The sequence below is a fragment of the Glandiceps talaboti genome, chromosome 15, assembly GCF_964340395.1.
Source record: "Glandiceps talaboti chromosome 15, keGlaTala1.1, whole genome shotgun sequence".
Taxonomy (NCBI): domain Eukaryota; kingdom Metazoa; phylum Hemichordata; class Enteropneusta; family Spengelidae; genus Glandiceps; species Glandiceps talaboti.
In genome coordinates, this window is record NC_135563.1 from 1935824 (window position 1) to 1958599 (window position 22776).

The following is a 22776-nucleotide window of genomic DNA, read 5'->3' on the forward strand; positions in this document are numbered from 1 at the left end:
AATAGATCCATGGTTTAGGTAGGATCGTGACAATAATGATGAAAACAGGTGTTAGATACATTGTTACTGATAGCCAATAGTGACTACTGTATGATTGGAACTCAAATCATCTTTGCATACAAACTAGCCTAGCCTATCTTTGATCATATCAATATGAGTTAAACACGTCCACATATTTTTCTAAAATATTACAGTTCTTATAGCATAACCATATACAACCAGTGACAGACAATCATTACAAACATACTTTCTTATTCATACATTCATTCATTCATTTTATTGCCAATTTAAAGTAAGTTACGATTACATAAAGACAGGAAATAAATAAACAAATTGGCAATTTGGAGTCAAAAAATAGCTTTTCGCTAATCAAGTTTGGCTCCACCTCAGAGTTCATATGCATCAACAACAATAAGGGCTACACAGAACTAGAAGAAAAATCATAATGGGAGAAAATATAAAAAAAACGAGCTAACAATGCAAGAATAATTATATATTATATTCACTAGTTTAAATTTCGTCAAGTAGGTACTCTTTAAAAGCTTTCCTGAATAGAAGTTTTGATGTGAGACATTTCATTTCTGTTGGCAAACTGTTCCACAATTTTGTACCTGAAAACCTGATGGAAAATTGACCTTCCATATATTGTGCTGGAGAAAGGCTTTGTAAAGTAACAGTATAATATGTTGGGGAACAACATTTCTAAATTTAAATAACATTCCTGATTTCTTCATAACACAATTTGTTACATATTCAGTGTGATCTTTCCATAATAAATGTCTGTCAATGATAAAACCGACAAAAGAAGCTTTGTCGACCTCATTTAGAAGTTGATCATTGACGATAATAAGTGCACCATGTTTGGTAACCATTTTACGTTTGCTATGAAATATTATGTAGTTTGTCTCCCCTGTGTTAATGGTCAACTTATTTGCATCATACCAATGTAAAACTTTCTTGAAGTGATGGTTCACAAGAGAGAAATCTATACAGCTTATCTTGTCTGGAAATCTGTGAAATAAGTTGGAGTCATCTGCAAATAAACGGAAATCAAAGTAGCTGGAAGAATTCGGGAGATCGTTAATATAGATTTGATGAAGTAAATTGCTGACCAGATTAACGAGTGACAACTTTGAACTATGTTTCCCACGGAAACCATATTGATGTTTATAAAGTAGACGAAACTTGTTGAGAAAACCCATAAGTCTAGTAAGCTTATTCACATTCTTTTCAATTATTTTGCTAAGAACAGGCAAAACTGAAATTGGGCGGTAGTTCCCAGGTGAATTTTTTGAATCTTTTTTATAAATAGGTACTACCCTTGCTACTTTTAATGCACTGAGAAACTTACATTGTAAAAAAGATAGGTTATAAATGTAAGGTAACGGTTTTGCTATTTGATTAGCAGCTATTACAATAAGTTTGGATGGTCAATTTGTTATAGAGAGGGAAAGTCAAAAAAATAAAATTTGGCAGATAATGTTGGAACTATAGAGACATGTATGGTTTGACATTACAGGATAGTCTTATGACGTCTTTATATGTACATGGATTATCATTTTAGATCAAAGGGAGAAAAACTCCACCCAAAGGTCGGCACGTACACGTCTACCCAATAAGCGGGAGTGCAGGGGTCGCCGACATGTTCTTAGGGTTGCCACTTGAGGGCGCTATGTAGAAGTAAGCTAACTTAGTTACTTAGTACCGTGTCCACCGGCCTAACGTACAGAAATCAGTATTGTACAAACAACTGCGAATGTAGAGGATTGTTGTGACAAACAGCAATGGTACATACAAATCCACTTAGTTACTTTATTACATGACACCTTGTAGGCAATAAAAATATTGTTTTATTTAGTAAAAAGTAATTAATAAAGAAAACAATAAATATTTGTAAAGAAATGCAAATGACCTTTCCCCGTCCCTGTGGTTTATGTTGCTACATTTGTAAATACCAATTTTGATAGAAAGAGTTGTATTACGTGTGCAAAGAAAAAGATTAATTGTACCAAAAGTAATCTGTTCTCTTAAATAACAATATTTATGATGTGTTATAGTAACATCATTACAGTAAGACCCTATATATTTTAAGTATAATGTGATGATATGCTAAAATATGCATGGGGTGGGGGTGGGGGTATAATGTGATGATATGCTAAAATATGCATGGGGTGGGGTGGGGGTATAAAGAGATGATATGCTAAAATATGCATGAGGTGGGGTGGGGGTATAAAGTGATGATATGCTAAAATATGCACGGGGTGGGGGTGGGGGTATAAAGTGATGATATGCTAAAATATGCATGGGGTGGGAGTGGGGGTATAAAGTGATGATATGCTAAAATATGCATGGGGTGGGGGTGGGGGTATAATGTGATGATATGCTAAAATATGCATGGGGTGGGGGTGGGGGTATAATGTGATGATATGCTAAAATATGCACGGGGTGGGGGTGGGGGTATAATGTGATGATATGCTAAAATATGGACGGGGTGGGGGTGGGGGTATAATGTGATGATATGCTAAAATATGCACGTGGTGGGGGTGGGGGTATAATGTGATGATATGCTAAAATATACACGGGGTGGGGGTGGGGGTATAATGTGATGATATGCTAAAATATGCACGGGGTGGGGGTGGGGGTATAATGTGATGATATGCTAAAATATGCACGTGGTGGGGGTGGGGGTATAATGTGATGATATGCTAAAATATGCACGGAGTGGGGGTGGGGGTATAATGTGATGATATGCTAAAATATGCATGGGGTGGGGGTGGGGGTATAAAGTGATGATATGCTAAAATATGCATGGGTGGGGGTGGGGGTATAATGTGATGATATGCTAAAATATGCACGGGGTGGGGGTATAATGTGATGATATGCTAAAATATGACGTGGTGGGGGTGGGGGTATAAAGTGATGATATGCTAAAATATACACGTGGTGGGGGTGGGGGTATAAAGTGATGATATGCTAAAATATGCACGTGGTGGGGGTGGGGGTATAATGTGATGATATGCTAAAATATGCACGGGGTGGGGGTGGGGGTATAATGTGATGATATGCTAAAACATGCACGGAGTGGGGGTGGGGGTATAATGTGATGATATGCTAAAATATGCATGGGGTGGGGGTGGGGGTATAAAGTGATGATATGCTAAAATATACAAGGGATGGGGTGGGGTATAAAGTGATGATATGCTAAAATATGCAAGGGGTGGGGGGTCATTTTGGAAAATGTGGTCATTACTGTCGTTGTCACTTTGGCTTCGGTCATCGGAACTTGTCAGTTTAAAAAAAACATATTCAACTCCAAAAACACCAGCCCCCATACGGTCAATTAAAAATGATCGGCTCCTGTGTACGACCTAAATGTTCTACATATTAATCCCACAAGTCATTTCTGGAAGGATCCAGAAGTTCATTAAATCACTTATATTTTGATATCAAAAACTTTAACCTTATATTACTATGGTATATTTATACTCAACAATAAAAAATAACAATTTATGGTACAAATGCTCCAACTTAGAACAGGTCAATGTAGGATATAAAAAGCCTAAATTCTTTTAGTTAGGCCTCAGACTCCCATCCCCACCCCTTCTAACAAAATTGGAAATGTTTCCGATAGCACAATCAATTTCAAATCAGTTTATGTAGTAGTATGTAGTACTATGAATACAAAGCCAGTATGTTGTAGTATGTAGTGCTATGAATACAAAGTCAGTATGTAGTGCTATGAATACAATAAAGTCAGTATGTAGTAGTATGTAGTGCTATGAATACAAAGCCAGTATATAGTAATATGTAGTACTATGAATACAAAGCCAGTATGTAGTAGTATGTAGTGCTATGAATATAAGCCAGTATATAGTAGTATGTAGTGCTATGAATATAAGCCAGTATGTAGTAGTATGTAGTGCTATGAATATAAGCCAGTATGTGGTAGTATGTAGTGCTATGAATATAAGCCAGTATATAGTAGTATGTAGTGCTATGAATATAAGCCAGTATGTAGTAGTATGTAGTGCTATGAATATAAGCCAGTATGTAGTAGTATGTAGTGCTATGAATATAAGCCAGTATGTAGTAGTATGTAGTGCTATGAATACAAAGACTGTAGTTAAGAAAAATCGTTCTTTTGTTGACACTGTTACCTTATTATTTTCTACATCAAAAATTCTTCCATTTCTCAATTTGATCATTGAATTTTTTTTAAATTTAAAAAAAAAGAGAGAAATATTTGTATAATGGGGTACAAACAAGCCCATTAAATTTCAATGCCTTTATATTATTAATATCAACGTGTGTTTCAAACCGTATAAAACCATGAAGAAATGTTGGTAATACCAAAAGACAAAACGGACAAGAAGGATATCAGTGGACCCTTCTACTATATTAAATGTGAGGGTTGTAGTGATAGTCAGTGTTATCAGGACTATATAGGGGAAACGGGAGAGGTTCAGGCACACCTTTCCAATAGTTGGTAGTGTTGGAAATTGAAAAGTTGAAACTTCACAAGAAATGGCTAATACTACACAGCTTAACCTACACAGAGTTAGGCCCATTAAGAGTGAAATCGATTTAGTCAGATGAGAACTAAAATAGCTCAACCCCGTAAAAAAATTAAGTTTAAAAAAAAAAATCCTACATTGAACTATAGATCTCGCCCCCTTATTCATCTCGCCCCCTCCCTTAGGGAGCCATCATCATTTACGACCTGGGGGTCGGAGGAATGTAGGGGGGGGGGTCATTCAAAAACTGGGGAGTGAAGGGGGTACCCAAAAACTGGGGAGTGAAAGGTGGGGGGGGGGGAGCTACTCAAAATTTGGCATGTTAAAAAAGCACCAGAAGGCAGTCTTTTAGTCCTTGAATTTCAAAAATCTTCGGGAATGGGAGAGGAAAACAAAACCCCCTCCCGTACCCACCCAACCCTTTGACTCCCTCAACCTTTGATTTATCTAATCATGTTATAAGGAAATTCAAATTTAAAATAAAAAGTTTGATATTGTATGTATGTATGTATGTATGTATGTATGTATGTATGTATGTATGTATTTATAATGTATGTATGTATGTATGTATGTATGTATGTATGTGTGTATGTATGTATGTATGTATGTATGTATGTATGTATGTATGTATGTATGTATGTATGTATGTATGTATGTATGTATGTATGTATGTATGTATGTATGTATGTATGTATGTATGTATGTATGTATGTATGTATGTATGTATGTATGTATGTATGTATGTATGTATGTATGTATGTATGTATGTATGTATGTATGTATGTATGTATGTATGTATGTATGTATGTATGCATATGTATACATGTATGTGGTGTTTCAATGGAACACTCAACCTCAATTTGTAAAATGTTTGTAATGTTTGTAGCCATTAACAGTTAATGAATTATGATTGTAAAATGGTGGGGGAGGGGGGTTATGAAAACAATTTGTGTCAAGGAGGGGGTTACGAAAATATTTCAAGCCAGGTGGTGGTGGGGGGGGGGTGTCACTCAAATTTGAGGATTTTCAAAGTAATTCCTCCGACCCTCCCCCCCGATCGTAAATAATGATGGCTTCCTTACCCTAGCGTTCCTCACCAATAGCGCCCGCTTTTGTCGATTTTTTGGCGCAGAGAAATGACAAACAAACTGGCAGAATCGCCATATTGAAAACCTGAGTACTGATGAGGTCTTCGGAGAGGGCTTGTAATTCGTGATATTTTCACCTCCAGGAGGAAATTTCATCCATTTGTTGAAGATGGATGAACCCATGGAAGACCAGTGTGGTGAATATCACCCACAAGAACAACCGAACCAATCTACCGCTGAAGTTGAACGGAAAAAATTACCCTCCCTTCTGAGGCCAGTCGGTACGTACAAAATTATAAAAATGTAAATACAAGTACATATACATAGAGAGAGACGGCATTTGGTTTTAAGTGGCACTTTATAAATATTGCTCTTGACGTCCGATATTTAAAATCCACATATTGTAGTCAGATATTTAAATGCTGATTGTTCTACAGTGGCTACCCGCTCCTTTGAAATCGACACATGGAAATATTAATATTAATTATTATTATGTTTTTGTTGTTGTGATGTACTACGAAACGAGACAACCAAACAAGGGGGGATCTTTCGCTGATATTTTTAGTGGAATAAAGTGGAATAACTGGTAGTGATTGTTGCAAGCGATATGAAAGGAAGTAATAAAAAATAGTGATAGTTGAGTTTTGAGGGCAAGGATGAATAACTGTGGGCCGATTGCAAAATACTATATGTAGATAATTAAACATTTTTAGTCAAGCTAGGGAGTCAGGGTTAGGGATAGTAAACCTGGTTTTCATCACCTTCAGTGGTTGGACACTGATGTCTATCACCTTCAGTGGTTGGACACTGCTCTCTATGTATCACCTTTAGTGGTTGGACACTGCTCTCTATGTATCACTTTTAGTGGTTGGACACTGCTCTCTATGTATCACCTTCAGTGGTTGGACACTGCTCTCTGTGTATCACCTTCAGTGGTTGGACACTGCTCTCTATGTATCACCTTCAGTGGATAGACACTGCTGTACATGTAGCTAAGTTTCAGGAATTTTAGATGGCAAAGGCTATTCACCCAGTGACTGGGCAAATAACAACACTTTTGCCATTATTCACCCAGTGACTGGGCAAATAACAACACTTTTGCCATTATTCACTCGGTGACTGGGCAAATAACAGCACTTTTGCCATTATTCACTCGGTGACTGGGCAAATAACAGCACTTTTGCCATTATTCACTTGGTGACTGGGCAAATAACAGCACTTTTGCCATTATTCACTCGGTGACTGGGCAAATAACAGCACTGGGCAAATAACAGCATTTTTGCCATTATTCACTCGGTGGCTGGGCAAATAACAGCACTTTTGCCATTATTCACCCAGTGACTGGGCAAATAACAGCACTTTTGCCATTATTCCCCCAGTGGCTGGGCAAATAATAGCACTTTTGCCATTATTCACCCAGTGGCTGGGCAAATACAATGTAACAACACTTTTGCCATTATTCACCCAGTGGCTGGGCAAATAACAGTACTTTTGTGGCAGGTGATACATAGTGTAGTTGGAAATTGTGGTGTCTAGGTAGTAGTTAGGAAATTGTGGTGTCTAGTTAGTAGTTGGAAATTGTGGTGTCTAGGTAGTAGTTTGGAAATTGTGGTGTCTAGGTAGTAGTTAGGAAATTGTGGTGTCTAGTTAGTAGTTGGAAATTGTGGTGTCTAGGTAGTAGTTTGGAAATTGTGGTGTCTAGGTAGTAGTTAGGAAATTGTGGTGTCTAGTTAGTAGTTTGGAAATTGTGGTGTCTAGGTAGTAGTTAGGAAATTGTGGTGTCTAGGTAGTAGTTTGGAAATTGTGGTGTCTAGGTAGTAGTTAGGAAATTGTGGTGTCTAGTTAGTAGTTTGGAAATTGTGGTGTCTAGGTAGTAGTTAGGAAATTGTGGTGTCTAGGTAGTAGTTTGGAAATTGTGGTGTCTAGGTAGTAGTTGGGAAATTGTGGTGTCTAGTTAGTAGTTAGGAAATTGTGGTGTCTAGGTAGTAGTTTGGAAATTGTGGTGTCTAGTTAGTAGTTAGGAAATTGTGGTGTCTAGGTAGTAGTTGGGAAATTGTGGTGTCTAGGTAGTAGTTAGGAAATTGTGGTGTCTAGGTAGTAGTTGGGAAATTGTGGTGTCTAGTTAGTAGTTAGGAAATTGTGGTGTCTAGGTAGTAGTTGGGAAATTGTGGTGTCTAGTTAGTAGTTAGGAAATTGTGGTGTCTAGTTAGTAGTTTGGAAATTGTGGTGTCTAGGTAGTAGTTAGGAAATTGTGGTGTCTAGTTAGTAGTTTGGAAATTGTGGTGTCTAGTTAGTAGTTAGGAAATTGTGGTGTCTAGGTAGTAGTTGGAAATTGTGGTGTCTAGGTAGTAGTTAGGAAATTGTGGTGTCTAGGTAGTAGTTGGGAAATTGTGGTGTCTAGGTAGTAGTTGGGAAATTGTGGTGTCTAGGTAGTAGTTAGGAAATTGTGGTGTCTAGTTAGTAGTTAGGAAATTGTGGTGTCTAGTTAGTAGTTAGGAAATTGTGGTGTCTAGTTAGTGGTTGGGAAATTGTGGTGTCTAGTTAGTAGTTTGGAAATTGTGGTGTCTAGTTAGTAGTTAGGAAATTGTGGTGTCTAGGTAGTAGTTGGAAATTGTGGTGTCTAGGTAGTAGTTGGGAAATTGTGGTGTCTAGTTAGTAGTTGGGAAATTGTGGTGTCTAGTTAGTAGTTGGGAAATTGTGGTGTCTAGGTAGTAGTTTGGAAATTGTGGTGTCTAGTTAGTAGTTGGGAAATTGTGGTGTCTAGTTAGTGGTTGGGAAATTGTGGTGTCTAGGTAGTAGTTAGGAAATTGTGGTGTCTAGTTAGTAGTTGGGAAATTGTGGTGTCTAGTTAGTAGTTGGGAAATTGTGGTGTCTAGTTAGTAGTTTGGAAATTGTGGTGTCTAGTTAGTAGTTGGGAAATTGTGGTGTCTAGTTAGTAGTTGGGAAATTATGGTGTATAGTTAGTAGTTGGGAAATTGTGGTGTCTAGGTAGTAGTTGGGAAATTGTGGTGTCTAGGTAGTAGTTTGGAAATTGTGGTGTCTAGGTAGTAGTTGGGAAATTGTGGTGTCTAGTTAGTAGTTGGAAATTGTGGTGTCTAGTTAGTAGTTGGAAATTGTGGTGTCTAGTTAGTAGTTAGGAAATTGTGGTGTCTAGTTAGTAGTTGGGAAATTGTGGTGTCTAGGTAGTAGTTTGGAAATTGTGGTGTATAGTTAGTAGTTAGGAAATTGTGGTGTCTAGGTAGTAGTTGGGAAATTGTGGTGTCTAGTTAGTAGTTAGGAAATTGTGGTGTCTAGGTAGTAGTTGGGAAATTATGGTGTCTAGTTAGTAGTTAGGAAATTGTGGTGTCTAGGTAGTAGTTGGGAAATTGTGGTGTCTAGGTAGTAGTTTGGAAATTGTGGTGTCTAGTTAGTAGTTGGAAATTGTGGTGTCTAGTTAGTAGTTAGGAAATTGTGGTGTCTAGGTAGTAGTTAGGAAATTATGGTGTCTAGGTAGTAGTTTGGAAATTGTGGTGTATAGTTAGTAGTTGGAAATTGTGGTGTCTAGTTAGTAGTTTGGAAATTGTGGTGTATAGTTAGTAGTTAGGAAATTGTGGTGTATAGGTAGTAGTTAGGAAATTATGGTGTCTAGTTAGTAGTTTGGAAATTGTGGTGTCTAGTTAGTAGTTGGGAAATTGTGGTGTCTAGGTAGTAGTTGGGAAATTGTGGTGTCTAGTTAGTAGTTAGGAAATTGTGGTGTCTAGGTAGTAGTTGGGAAATTGTGGTGTCTAGTTAGTAGTTGGGAAATTGTGGTGTCTAGTTAGTAGTTAGGAAATTGTGGTGTCTAGGTAGTAGTTTGGAAATTGTGGTGTCTAGTTCGTAGTTGGGAAATTGTGGTGTCTAGTTAGTAGTTGGGAAATTGTGGTGTCTAGTTAGTAGTTAGGAAATTGTGGTGTCTAGGTAGTAGTTGGGAAATTGTGGTGTCTAGTTAGTAGTTTGGAAATTGTGGTGTCTAGTTAGTAGTTAGGAAATTGTGGTGTCTAGTTAGTAGTTTGGAAATTGTGGTGTCTAGTTAGTAGTTGGGAAATTGTGGTGTCTAGGTAGTAGTTGGGAAATTATGGTGTATAGTTAGTAGTTTGGAAATTGTGGTGTCTAGTTAGTAGTTTGGAAATTGTGGTGTCTAGTTAGTAGTTTGGAAATTGTGGTGTCTAGTTAGTAGTTGGGAAATTGTGGTGTCTAGTTAGTAGTTTGGAAATTGTGGTGTCTAGTTAGTAGTTGGGAAATTGTGGTGTCTAGGTCGTAGTTTGGAAATTGTGGTGTCTAGTTAGTAGTTGGAAATTGTGGTGTCTAGGTAGTAGTTTGGAAATTGTGGTGTCTAGGTAGTAGTTAGGAAATTGTGGTGTCTAGGTAGTAGTTTGGAAATTGTGGTGTCTAGTTAGTAGTTAGGAAATTGTGGTGTCTAGGTCGTAGTTTGGAAATTGTGGTGTCTAGGTCGTAGTTTGGAAATTGTGGTGTCTAGGTAGTAGTTGGAAATTGTGGTGTCTAGGTAGTAGTTTGGAAATTGTGGTGTCTAGTTAGTAGTTTGGAAATTGTGGTGTATAGTTAGTAGTTGGAAATTGTGGTGTCTAGTTAGTAGTTTGGAAATTGTGGTGTCTAGTTAGTAGTTGGGAAATTGTGGTGTCTAGGTAGTAGTTAGGAAATTGTGGTGTCTAGTTAGTAGTTAGGAAATTGTGGTGTCTAGGTAGTAGTTTGGAAATTGTGGTGTCTAGTTAGTAGTTGGGAAATTGTGGTGTCTAGTTAGTAGTTGGGAAATTGTGGTGTCTAGTTAGTAGTTAGGAAATTGTGGTGTCTAGGTAGTAGTTTGGAAATTGTGGTGTCTAGTTAGTAGTTAGGAAATTGTGGTGTCTAGGTAGTAGTTTGGAAATTGTGGTGTCTAGTTAGTAGTTGGGAAATTGTGGTGTCTAGTTAGTAGTTTGGAAATTGTGGTGTCTAGTTAGCAGTTGGGAAATTGTGGTGTCTAGTTAGTAGTTTGGAAATTATGGTGTCTAGTTAGTAGTTAGGAAATTGTGGTGTCTAGGTAGTAGTTGGGAAATTGTGGTGTCTAGTTAGTAGTTGGAAATTGTGGTGTCTAGGTGGTAGTTGGGAAATTGTGGTGTCTAGTTAGTAGTTGGAAATTGTGGTGTCTAGTTAGTAGTTGGAAATTGTGGTGTCTAGGTAGTAGTTTGGAAATTGTGGTGTCTAGTTAGTAGTTGGGAAATTGTGGTGTCTAGTTAGTAGTTGGGAAATTGTGGTGTCTAGTTAGTAGTTGGGAAATTGTGGTGTCTAGTTAGTAGTTGGAAATTGTGGTGTCTAGTTAGTAGTTTGGAAATTGTGGTGTCTAGTTAGTAGTTGGGAAATTGTGGTGTCTAGTTAGTGGTTGGGAAATTGTGGTGTCTAGGTAGTAGTTGGAAATTGTGGTGTCTAGTTAGTAGTTGGAAATTGTGGTGTCTAGTTAGTAGTTTGGAAATTGTGGTGTCTAGTTAGTAGTTTGGAAATTGTGGTGTCTAGGTAGTAGTTTGGAAATTGTGGTGTCTAGTTAGTAGTTAGGAAATTGTGGTGTCTAGGTAGTAGTTGGGAAATTGTGGTGTCTAGGTAGTAGTTGGAAATTGTGGTGTCTAGTTAGTAGTTGGAAATTGTGGTGTCTAGGTAGTAGTTGGGAAATTGTGGTGTCTAGGTAGTAGTTGGGAAATTGTGGTGTCTAGGTAGTAGTTGGGAAATTGTGGTGTCTAGGTAGTAGTTGGGAAATTGTGGTGTCTAGGTAGTAGTTGGGAAATTGTGGTGTCTAGGTAGTAGTTTGGAAATTGTGGTGTCTAGTTAGTAGTTAGGAAATTGTGGTGTCTAGGTAGTAGTTGGGAAATTGTGGTGTCTAGGTAGTAGTTGGAAATTGTGGTGTCTAGTTAGTAGTTGGAAATTGTGGTGTCTAGGTAGTAGTTGGGAAATTGTGGTGTCTAGGTAGTAGTTGGGAAATTGTGGTGTCTAGGTAGTAGTTGGGAAATTGTGGTGTCTAGGTAGTAGTTGGGAAATTGTGGTGTCTAGGTAGTAGTTGGGAAATTGTGGTGTCTAGGTAGTAGTTGGAAATTGTGGTGTCTAGGTAGTAGTTGGGAAATTGTGGTGTCTAGGTAGTAGTTTGGAAATTGTGGTGTCTAGTTAGTAGTTGGAAATTGTGGTGTCTAGGTAGTAGTTAGGAAATTATGGTGTCTAGGTAGTAGTTAGGAAATTGTGGTGTCTAGGTAGTAGTTAGGAAATTGTGGTGTCTAGTTAGTAGTTGGAAATTGTGGTGTCTAGTCAGTAGTACATGTGTGTATGTGTTACATATAAACATATCAGAGTATGTATATTATATGCAGAACACTATGTAAACCAATATGCAAATTACCATGTTATTTATATATAAATTGATATGCAAATTAGCCAGCATCCTTGCAATCTATCCTGGGGTGTACATTGGGTCACTTGTTTACCTGGCTAGAACTGTTATGTATAGAAATCTACAATGTACGTACAACTGATTGTCAGAAAATTATACTAATTGATGGTTACTTTATTTTACAAATCACTGATCATGGCATGCCATGTGTAAACTTGTTACTCACCACTACCACTACCATCCTCAATATATGAGCTTTTATTTAATTGTACTTGTCCTCATACCTGTCCCAATATTGTAGCTTGTTTTGGACATGTATAAAATGCTATTAGTACTATAGTAGTATTAATGTTGAACATTGCTAAAAGTAAAGAAATGTTACTCAGCTTCCGCAGACAGACAACTGAGCCTGATCCTGTTAAGGTCAAAGGTGAAGATGTTTGTTGTGCAATTACGTACCAGTCAACTCCTATATGTATTACCTGAGAAAACTAAGGTTGTTTAATGTTAATATTATTGTTAAGCAGGAGATTCTCGCTCTGTTTTAGTGTTCTGTTATAGAGAGCATTTTAAGTTATTGTATTGTCTGCTTGGGAGGAAGTATCCCAAAAAAAGAATGACTTAGACTGGGTAAAATCATAAAGAAGGCAGGGGCATTCAAATCGGTGTGTGTCAGTGGCCATTGAACTTTCTCTACAAGGACGGACCGGCACTCATCTTAACTACACATCCACTATGACAAGAATTTGATGATAGACAAATCAACAGAAGTGGTAGACTGAGGCTACCGGCCGCTGTCATGTGTCGTTATACAAAATCTTTCATACCAGAAGCAATCAGACTGTTTAGTGCCAATTTTAAATGTGTGCTACTTGTACCATTTCCACTGGTTTTATCGTATTCAACTTTGTATCAGACCGAGCTTTTATCTGCTGTGTGCAATATATCCGTAGGACTGTAAATATTTATTGCGTTATTTTTAGTCCCCGCGGACGAAGTCCGGAACGGGGACTTATGGATTGGGTTCCGTCCGTGCGTCCGTCTGTCCGCAGCTGTTTCTTGGAGATGCCTGGACCGATTTTTTTCAAACTTGGTACATACTATGGCATACATATGCACGTCAATTTGTTTTATGATACGATCCAATATGGCCGCCTAGCAACCATTTTGTTTGCGAATTTTCCCTGTCTAGAGCCATAACTCAGACATGTTTTAACAGATCTCATTCAAAGTTGGTATTAGGACAGTGTTCTATGACATACATGTGCATATTCATTGTTGTCATGATACGATCCAATATGGCCGCCTAGCAGCCATTTTGTTTGTGAATTTTCATGTCAAAAGCCATAACTCAGACATGCTTGAACAGATCTCATTCAAAGTTGGTATTAGGACAGTGTTCTGTGACATACATGTGCATATCCATTTTCATTGTGATACGATCCAATATGGCTGCCTGGTAGCCATTTTGTTTGTGAATTTTCATGTCCAAAGCCATAACTCAGACATGCTTGAACAGATCTTATTCAAAGTTGGTATTAGGACAGTGTTCTATGACATACATGTTTATATCCATTTTCGTCGTGATACGATCCAATATGGCTGCCTGCCAGCCATTTTGTTTGTGAATTTTCCATGTCCAAAGCCATAACTCAGACATGCTTAAACAGATCTCATTCAAAGTTGGTATTAGGACAGTGTTCTATGACATACATGTGCATATCCATTTTCATTGTGATACCATTCAATATGGCTGCCTGCCAGCCATTTTGTTTGTGAATTTTCCATGTCCAAAGCCATAACTCAGACATGCTTAAACAGATCTCATTCAAAGTTGGTATTAGGACAGTGTTCTATGATATACATGTGCATATCCATTTTCGTTGTGATACGATCCAATATGGCTGCCTGGCAGCCATTTTGTTTGCGAATTTTCATGTCCAAAGCCATAACTCAGACATGCTTGAACAGATCTCATTTAAAGTTGGTATTAGGACAGTGTTCTATGACATACATGTGCCTATCCATTTTCGTCGTGATACAATGTTTGTGAATTTTCCATGTCCAAAGCCATAACTCAGACTCCATTTTCATCATGATATGATCCCCCATACCCAACCAATCCTTTATTGTTGGAGGCATATTCCATGTCCAACAAGCACACACAACATATCTAAGTCTGTTTGTTTTAGGTTCACAAATGTTGTTGCGTGATCAGAGTAGTGATAATTCCTTAAAACCCAATTATAGCGGGGACTATGTCATTCTCAATGACTTGTTTATTACCTTATTAGTCTGCAAGTTGTATCTTCATTTTTTATCACTGTTATTGTATATTTTCATTTTTAAGGCATGTTCATATTGCTTTTTTCGTGGTTTTTTTTCTCCGGCGTAAATAGGTGAGAACGATTAGTAAACAGAGGGGATCAGCTGTATGTGTTCACACACACAATGTGACACCATTATCCGCCGGCGTAAACGATAAGTTCAACGATAAGTGCATAGTGCGATCATTGTAAACAACATGAGTTGTAGAGACTGCCTTGTGTTTTTTATTGCTGTTTATTGCTGTGTACGTTCATGCGTTCGAGAAATAAGCGAAGATGTCTTCTCAGATCTCATGCATGTTAACAATTTCACTCGTCGTCGCGTCGTGATGCCCAGTTTAACTTTTATTTCGACAAGCCACGCAACACGCTCGACGTTGACATGTCGACCAACGTGAATTCATGTGTTTTCTATTCGTACAAATTCTGAATTCAGTCACACCAGTTGTTACCTCTTTCGCTGTTGTGGACCATGGGTGTATTACTATTAGCGAGGGACATGTTGTATGGTTTTTCTCTACTCCCGTTTGCCCCTGACATTAAACGTCTCTTCTCAAATAATGGTAGTTTGTCGACATAGTACAGCCATGGTTCTACTTCCATGGTACAGCAAATAGCCTACACGGCGGAGAACCACCGCCGGTGTCAGTATGAGTAAACGGCAAATAACTAATTTCTTTTCTCCGGCTAGTAAGCCAGGTAGGAGTGATGGAAATGGTGAACAACCCGCTAATGAAAAAAATAATATCGCAACGAGACCGCAGGCAAATTCTGCCTTCCGAAATACTTTCCACGCAAGGCCTTTCGTTGTTATGGCGGCAAATTTGCACTTCCGTATGTGATCTGTGCACTGTGTGCATGTCTGTAGTACTGTACATGTAACAATATCAGTATTTATCAAATCTCGTATCGTCTTTACTTTAATTTATTTGAACTGAACAATCTTCAGAGGAATAAGTGTGGCGTAGACATTCACTGGTAAAAAAGTCAAAAATGATTCACGCAATAGTCAACTTCCGAACACTTACGGCACTCAGTGGTGAAATGACCCAATATATGTTATCAATTTCACATCGCACATCAGTCGTCTGCTATGAAATATTTCAGTAAACCAAATGAAAAAAAAATCCTACCGAACACTAATTGTACGTAATTACGTGATGTTGAGAACTAGCTGCATTTATTTGCAGATTAATTACGTGACACCATCTGACTTGCACATGTAAAACGGGACGGGTTCCCCCAGTCACCCCATTACTTTTCCGAGTACATTCACATTCAGTCTCAGTAAAAAACTTCAAGATGGAAATATCGTAAAATTAAAACCAGAGGACAAGTACCTAAAACGTAGACATCAATAGCAACTTTTACACAAACCATATATTCACAGATACATGTACCTCCAATGCTCACAGCGTTTGAACTTATATGGCTGCAGTGATGCTCATATGTCGGCCAAAATGTACCGTTAAAACTTATAATCGGGAGTTAATACAAAGGAAATCCACAAAATCTGAAGAGAATATTTACGCAAATTACTGTGCTATCTCGGCAACAACTTCTTTGATAGCAGTTTCCGTAAATACGGTGGCGAAGACATCGTGTGCTAAACATAAGGTATCTTTTCAGATCGTAACGAAAACGTATCTCACACGTGTTAAATTTTGGGCAATATGTGGTGGTTGAATAGCAAATTAACGAGTCTTGTTCTCCTAATAATATTTCGCATAAGTTTGGCTCTGCAATTCGACAGGAAAACCTAAAACGGCGTTTTCACTGTGACCTCGGCCATTTGCGTTACCGTTGGAGAAATTGTAGCGATTGCTTCCAGTCAAACATCGGAACGGAAAAAGGTACAAAAACAGAGGAAAGAACCCCAAAATCACAGTACACGCTACAGTTATTGCAGTTAGTATAAGACATAGTTTGAGTGAACCACATAAACGTTACATGGGAGGATGATTCATTGAAGGGATGATGTGGTGTGGTACATCAATAATAATAACAATATTTATGATTCGTTGCCGACTTCAATGTTTTTTTAAATACATTGGTGGTTCTGAATAAAGATTAGCAAGCTTACCAAAGTGTGATAGTAAAGATGAGTATATAAATACAAACGTGTTTATGCCAACTTATAACCAGTACATGAAATGGTTTCTTCCGGACAAAGTTTTATGACTTCACCCATGGTGCTACACACCACTATCCTAATAAACAAGAAAGGCCTAAGTACGCGGCGACATCAGTTTACAATACATGTATGAACATGTGGCTCGGTAATTGTCGATCGAACTCTCAATATTGCGCACTAATTAGCTGGCAACATGGTAATTTGCTGACCGGGGAAATTAGTGCGATGACTGCAATACACCGATTGAGGGCGCTTACACCGGCGTAAAGCGTTCACACCTACAACTGAGTACAAGCTAATCCTTTCCTCCGGAGGATCTCCGGAGCTGAATCAACCAAAACCTCCGCAGTAAAATAATCCACAGATTCTCCGGAGTCGACCATTCACACACGCAAATTACCTCCGGAGTTAATTTAAGTCACTGATTCTCCGGAGGATAGGTCCTAGTGTGAACGGAGTATCAGTCTGCAAGTTGTGTCTTCGTTTTTATCACTGTTATTGTGTGTTTGTTTACAGCAGGTGTTATAATTACCCTTTAGGGATTTAATTAAGTATTATCTTATCTTATCTTATCTTATCTTATCTTATCTTATCTTTTCTTATTATAAAACCATTCTCCTACCCGGAAACCCCAATCTCAGTTGTATTCAATTTTTCAAAACTTGACTTGATGTATAATGTTTTATTCTTATTGCAGTGATGGGTGCTATAACAAAGGAAGAATATCAGACACAGTATTGGCCTAAATTAGAAAATGCTATTATCCAATTACTAACACAGACACCAGGTGATTACATCCCTATATCTTATGAACAGATGTACAGGTAAGCTGAATTGCAAAATAATTAATATTCAGTAATATATTTGTAATGTTTGACTTTTTGGGGGATATTATAGAACTTTATTATACATTTTTTGTATACCTTCATGATGACTGTGATGACAGTAAGTAGTATACATGTATACTGAAGGTTTCCATTTAAAACAAGTATTGTCAGTATGATTGTGAGTTAATTAGTAGTAAATCAATTCCATTTATGTAATTTAGCCACAGATTTGCTACAAATGTGTATAGTTAGGAGATACTATTAGCTTTTTGCAATGTTCTGAGTTACAAACACAGACTTGGCCTATGTTGTTTCATATTGATTTTTCAAGTAGGAAGCCATGGTAAAATTGTTTTTTTTTTTAAAGTAACCAGATTTAAACAATACCTCCTGTAAGAACAAAACCACAGATTTTTGGGCCTACACACATTGTTAGAATGCAAAATTCTGAAGTATAGCTATTATACAGGCAGGATGTACCACTTGATTGGAAAATTAATTATATGAAACTACATGAAATTTGAAGCTTGCATATTAAAATATTGCCTAATCATCAAACTTATCAATTATGCAAATGAACAATTTAGCTTATAAGTTGCATGATCAAGCTTTAAATGACTCATGTACATTTTTACCATCAATATACATGTATGTACTAATTATCTGCAATTTAAAGCTTGCATACTAAAGATATTGCTTAAAGTAGCACAAGCTAAGGTTTGTTAGCTTTTTACTCAAGTGAAAATACTTACATAAAACCACATTCCAGTATACATGTAATGTCAATGTATGTCTTCTATGACATTACAATTGCGTTTTGGCATTGTTAGAACAGTTGATCTCATAGTAGGAGTTTCCTGAATATTTTTTTATACGTATCATAAATTACGTCATCGGATCATTTATAAGTTATATAATAATACTAGGTTTGAGTTCAGTTAATTGCAAGTGATGGTTAAGTGTGTATGAGTAAGTACAATAATGTGAGAACCTTTTCAATATGCAGTAAAAGCTACACCTAAACACTTATAAATTCAGCTTGTGTCCCTTTAACTATCAAAGTGATTATTTATGCAAATCTATGCAAATTACACATCACAATTAAAAACTACATAAAAAACTACATCAAACAGGTATGATTTGCTATGGTTGATGGATGTACCAAGTTAAGTGAAATTTGAAGTTTGTATTACAGTGTATTAAGATAGAGCCTAATTACCATAAATCATTAATTAATATGTAATTACTCATTAAAATTAAAAACAATACCAAGAGGCTTTAGATGATATGTGTGTTTTCTCATGATTGATGTACCAAATTGTATGGAATTTGAAGAGTGCATTCCAAAGATATAGCTTAATTACTGAAGATCATTAGTTATTCAAATTAATCATCAAAAGTTAAATCTGTGTCAACAAACTTGATAGGACTTTGTTATGGTTGATATATGTACCAAATTGTATGAAATTTGAAGATTACATTCTTAAGATAGGCCTAATTACCAAAAATCTTTAATTATGCAAATTATTTGTGAAAACTGCAAGCTACGTCAACAAACTTTATATATAGGACATGCGCTTTGTTAGGGGTAACATGTAAATCATATTGAAATTGAAGTATGAATTCTTAAGATATAGCCTAATTACCGACAATTATTAATTATGCAAATTATTCATTAAACTTTTAAGCTAAATGAATACCCTCTATAGGATATATGTGTTTTGTCATAGTTAGTCCCCGCCGGACGAAGTCCGGGACGGGGACTTATGGATTGGGTTCCGTCTGTCCGTCCGTCCGCAGCTGTTTCTTTGAGATGCCTGGACCCAAATTTTTTTCAAACTTGATACAGGGGCAACATACAATGGCATACATATGCACGTCAATTTGTTTCATGATACGATCCAATATGGCTGCCTAGCAGCCATTTTGTTTGCAAATTTTCCCTGTCTAAAGCCACAACTCAGACATGCTTGAACAGATCTCATTCAAAGTTGGTATTAGGACAGTGTTCTATGACATACATGTGCATATCCATTTTCATTGTGATACGATCCAATATGGCTGCCTGGCAGCTATTTTGTTTGCGAATTTTCCATGTCCAAAGCCATAACTGAGACATGCTTGAACAGATCTCATTCAAAGTTGGTATTAGGACAGTGTTCTGTGACATACATGTGCATATCCTGGCCATTTTCGTCGTGATACGATTCCCCATACCCGACCCATCCTTTATTGTTGTAGGCATGTTCCATGTCCAACAAGCAGACACAACATATCTAAGTCTGTTTGATTTAGGTTCACAAGTGTTGTTGCGTGATCAGAGTAGTGATAATTCCTTAAAACCCAATCATAGCGGGTACTGTGTCATTCTCTATGGCTTGTTAACATATGTACCAAATTATATTGAATTTGAAGCATTTCAAAGATATGGTGTAATTACTATCAAAGATATAGTGTAGTTACTATCAAAGATATAGTCTAATTACTAATTACACTGTGTAATTACCATTAATTATATATTTGCAAATGACTAACTAATGCCATGTTTATCAAAATCTAATTGTCATTACCATATGATGTGCAGCAAGTTTCATTAGCCGGTTTTGCGATATTGTGACCACAGACAGAGGGACAGACACAGACACACAGACAGAGGGACAGACACAGACACACAGACAGAAGCATAACATTAAGGGAGGAAAAAATCCAAAATAATACCCAGTCTTCATCCATGTGACAACTTGAATGCAGCAGTTCAGTTCAAATGTCAGTGTCCTGAACATCAACATTGTAATATGATATTTTAGCTAGATTGTAATCAACATTGTTATATGATATTTTATCTAGATTGTAATCCACATTGTTATATGATATTTTAGCTAGATTGTAGTATGATATTTTAGCTAGATTGTAATCCACATTGTAATATGATATTTGAGCTAGATTGTAATCCACATTGTTACATGATATTTTAGCTAGATTGTAATCCACATTGTTACATGATATTTTAGCTAGATTGTAATCAACATTGTAACATGATATTTTAGCTAGATTGTAATCCACATTGTTATATGATATTTTAGCTAGATTGTAGTATGATATTTTAGCTAGATTGTTATATGATATTTTAGCTAGATTGTAATCCACATTGTTATATGATATTTTAGCTAGATTGTAATCCACATTGTTACATGATATTTTAGCTAGATTGTAGTATGATATTTTAGCTAGATTGTTATATGATATTTTAGCTAGATTGTAATCCACATTGTTATATGATATTTGAGCTAGATTGTAATCCACATTGTAATATGATATTTTAGCTAGATTGTAATCCACATTGTTATATGATATTTGAGCTAGATTGTAATCCACATTGTAATATGATATTTTAGCTAGATTGTAATCCACATTGTAATATGATATTTTAGCTAGATTGTAATCCACATTGTTACATGATATTTTAGCTAGATTGTAATCCACATTGTTACATGATATTTTAGCTAGATTGTAATCCACATTGTTACATGATATTTTAGCTAGATTGTAGTATGATATTTTAGCTAGATTGTAATCCACATTGTAATATGATATTTGAGCTAGATTGTAATCCACATTGTAATATGATATTTTAGCTAGATTGTAATCCACATTGTAATATGATATTTTAGCTAGATTGTAATCCACATTGTTACATGATATTTTAGCTAGATTGTAATCCACATTGTTATATGATATTTTAGCTAGATTGTAATCCACATTGTTACATGATATTTTAGCTAGATTGTAATCCACATTGTTACATGATATTTTAGCTAGATTGTAGTATGATATTTTATCTAGATTGTAATCCACATTGTTATATATTTTAGCTAGATTGTAGTATGATATTTTAGCTAGATTGTAATCCACATTGTTACATGATATTTTAGCTAGATTGTAATCCACATTGTTATATGATATTTTAGCTAGATTGTAATACACATTGTTATATGATATTTTAGCTAGATTGTAATCCACATTGTTATATGATATTTTAGCTAGATTGTAATCCACATTGTTACATGATATTTTAGCTAGATTGTAGTATGATATTTTAGCTAGATTGTAATATGATATTTTAGCTAGATTGTAATCCACATTGTTATATGATATTTTAGCTAGATTGTAATCCACATTGTTACATGATATTTTAGCTAGATTGTAGTATGATATTTTAGCTAGATTGTAATATGATATTTTAGCTAGATTGTAATCCACATTGTTATATGATATTTTAGCTAGATTGTAATCCACATTGTTACATGATATTTTAGCTAGATTGTAATATGATATTTTAGCTAGATTGTAATCCACATTGTTACATGATATTTTAGCTAGATTGTAGTATGATATTTTAGCTAGATTGTAATATGATATTTTAGCTAGATTGTAATCCACATTGTTACATGATATTTTAGCTAGATTGTAATATGATATTTTAGCTAGATTGTAATCCACATTGTTATATGATATTTTAGCTAGATTGTAGTATGATATTTTAGCTAGATTGTAATATGATATTTTAGCTAGATTGTAATCCACATTGTTATATGATATTTTAGCTAGATTGTAATATGATATTTTAGCTAGATTGTAATATGATATTTTAGCTAGATTGTAATATGATATTTTAGCTAGATTGTAGTATGATATTTTAGCTAGATTGTAATATGATATTTGAGCTAGATTGTAATCCACATTGTTATATGATATTTTAGCTAGATTGTAATCCACATTGTTACATGATATTTTAGCTAGATTGTAATCCACATTGTTACATGATATTTTAGCTAGATTGTAATCCACATTGTTATATATTTTAGCTAGATTGTAGTATGATATTTTAGCTAGATTGTAATCCACATTGTTACATGATATTTTAGCTAGATTGTAATCCACATTGTTACATGATATTTTAGCTAGATTGTAATCCACATTGTTATATGATATTTTAGCTAGATTGTAATCCACATTGTTATATGATATTTTAGCTAGATTGTAATCCACATTGTTACATGATATTTTAGCTAGATTGTAGTATGATATTTTAGCTAGATTGTAATATGATATTTTAGCTAGATTGTAATCCACATTGCTATATGATATTTTAGCTAGATTGTAATCCACATTGTTACATGATATTTTAACTAGATTGTAGTATGATATTTTAGCTAGATTGTAATATGATATTTTAGCTAGATTGTAATCCACATTGTTACATGATATTTTAGCTAGATTGTAATATGATATTTTAGCTAGATTGTAATCCACATTGTTATATGATATTTTAGCTAGATTGTAGTATGATATTTTAGCTAGATTGTAATATGATATTTTAGCTAGATTGTAATCCACATTGTTATATGATATTTTAGCTAGATTGTAATATGATATTTTAGCTAGATTGTAATATGATATTTTAGCTAGATTGTAATATGATATTTTAGCTAGATTGTAATCCA

General features: G+C 35.8%; 1 protein-coding gene across 1 annotated transcript in view; it reads left to right on the plus strand.

Moving 5' to 3' along the window:
* Positions 1-5681: 5681 nt before the first annotated feature.
* LOC144446574 (CDK2-associated and cullin domain-containing protein 1-like) overlaps positions 5682-22776 on the plus strand; it is a 38468-nt gene continuing 21373 nt past the window's right edge. The window contains exons 1-2 of the mRNA XM_078136371.1: positions 5682-5883; positions 17143-17269. Coding sequence (XP_077992497.1) covers positions 5772-5883; positions 17143-17269 — 239 coding nt within the window. The 5' untranslated portion in view covers positions 5682-5771. The remainder of the gene's footprint in view (positions 5884-17142; positions 17270-22776) is intronic.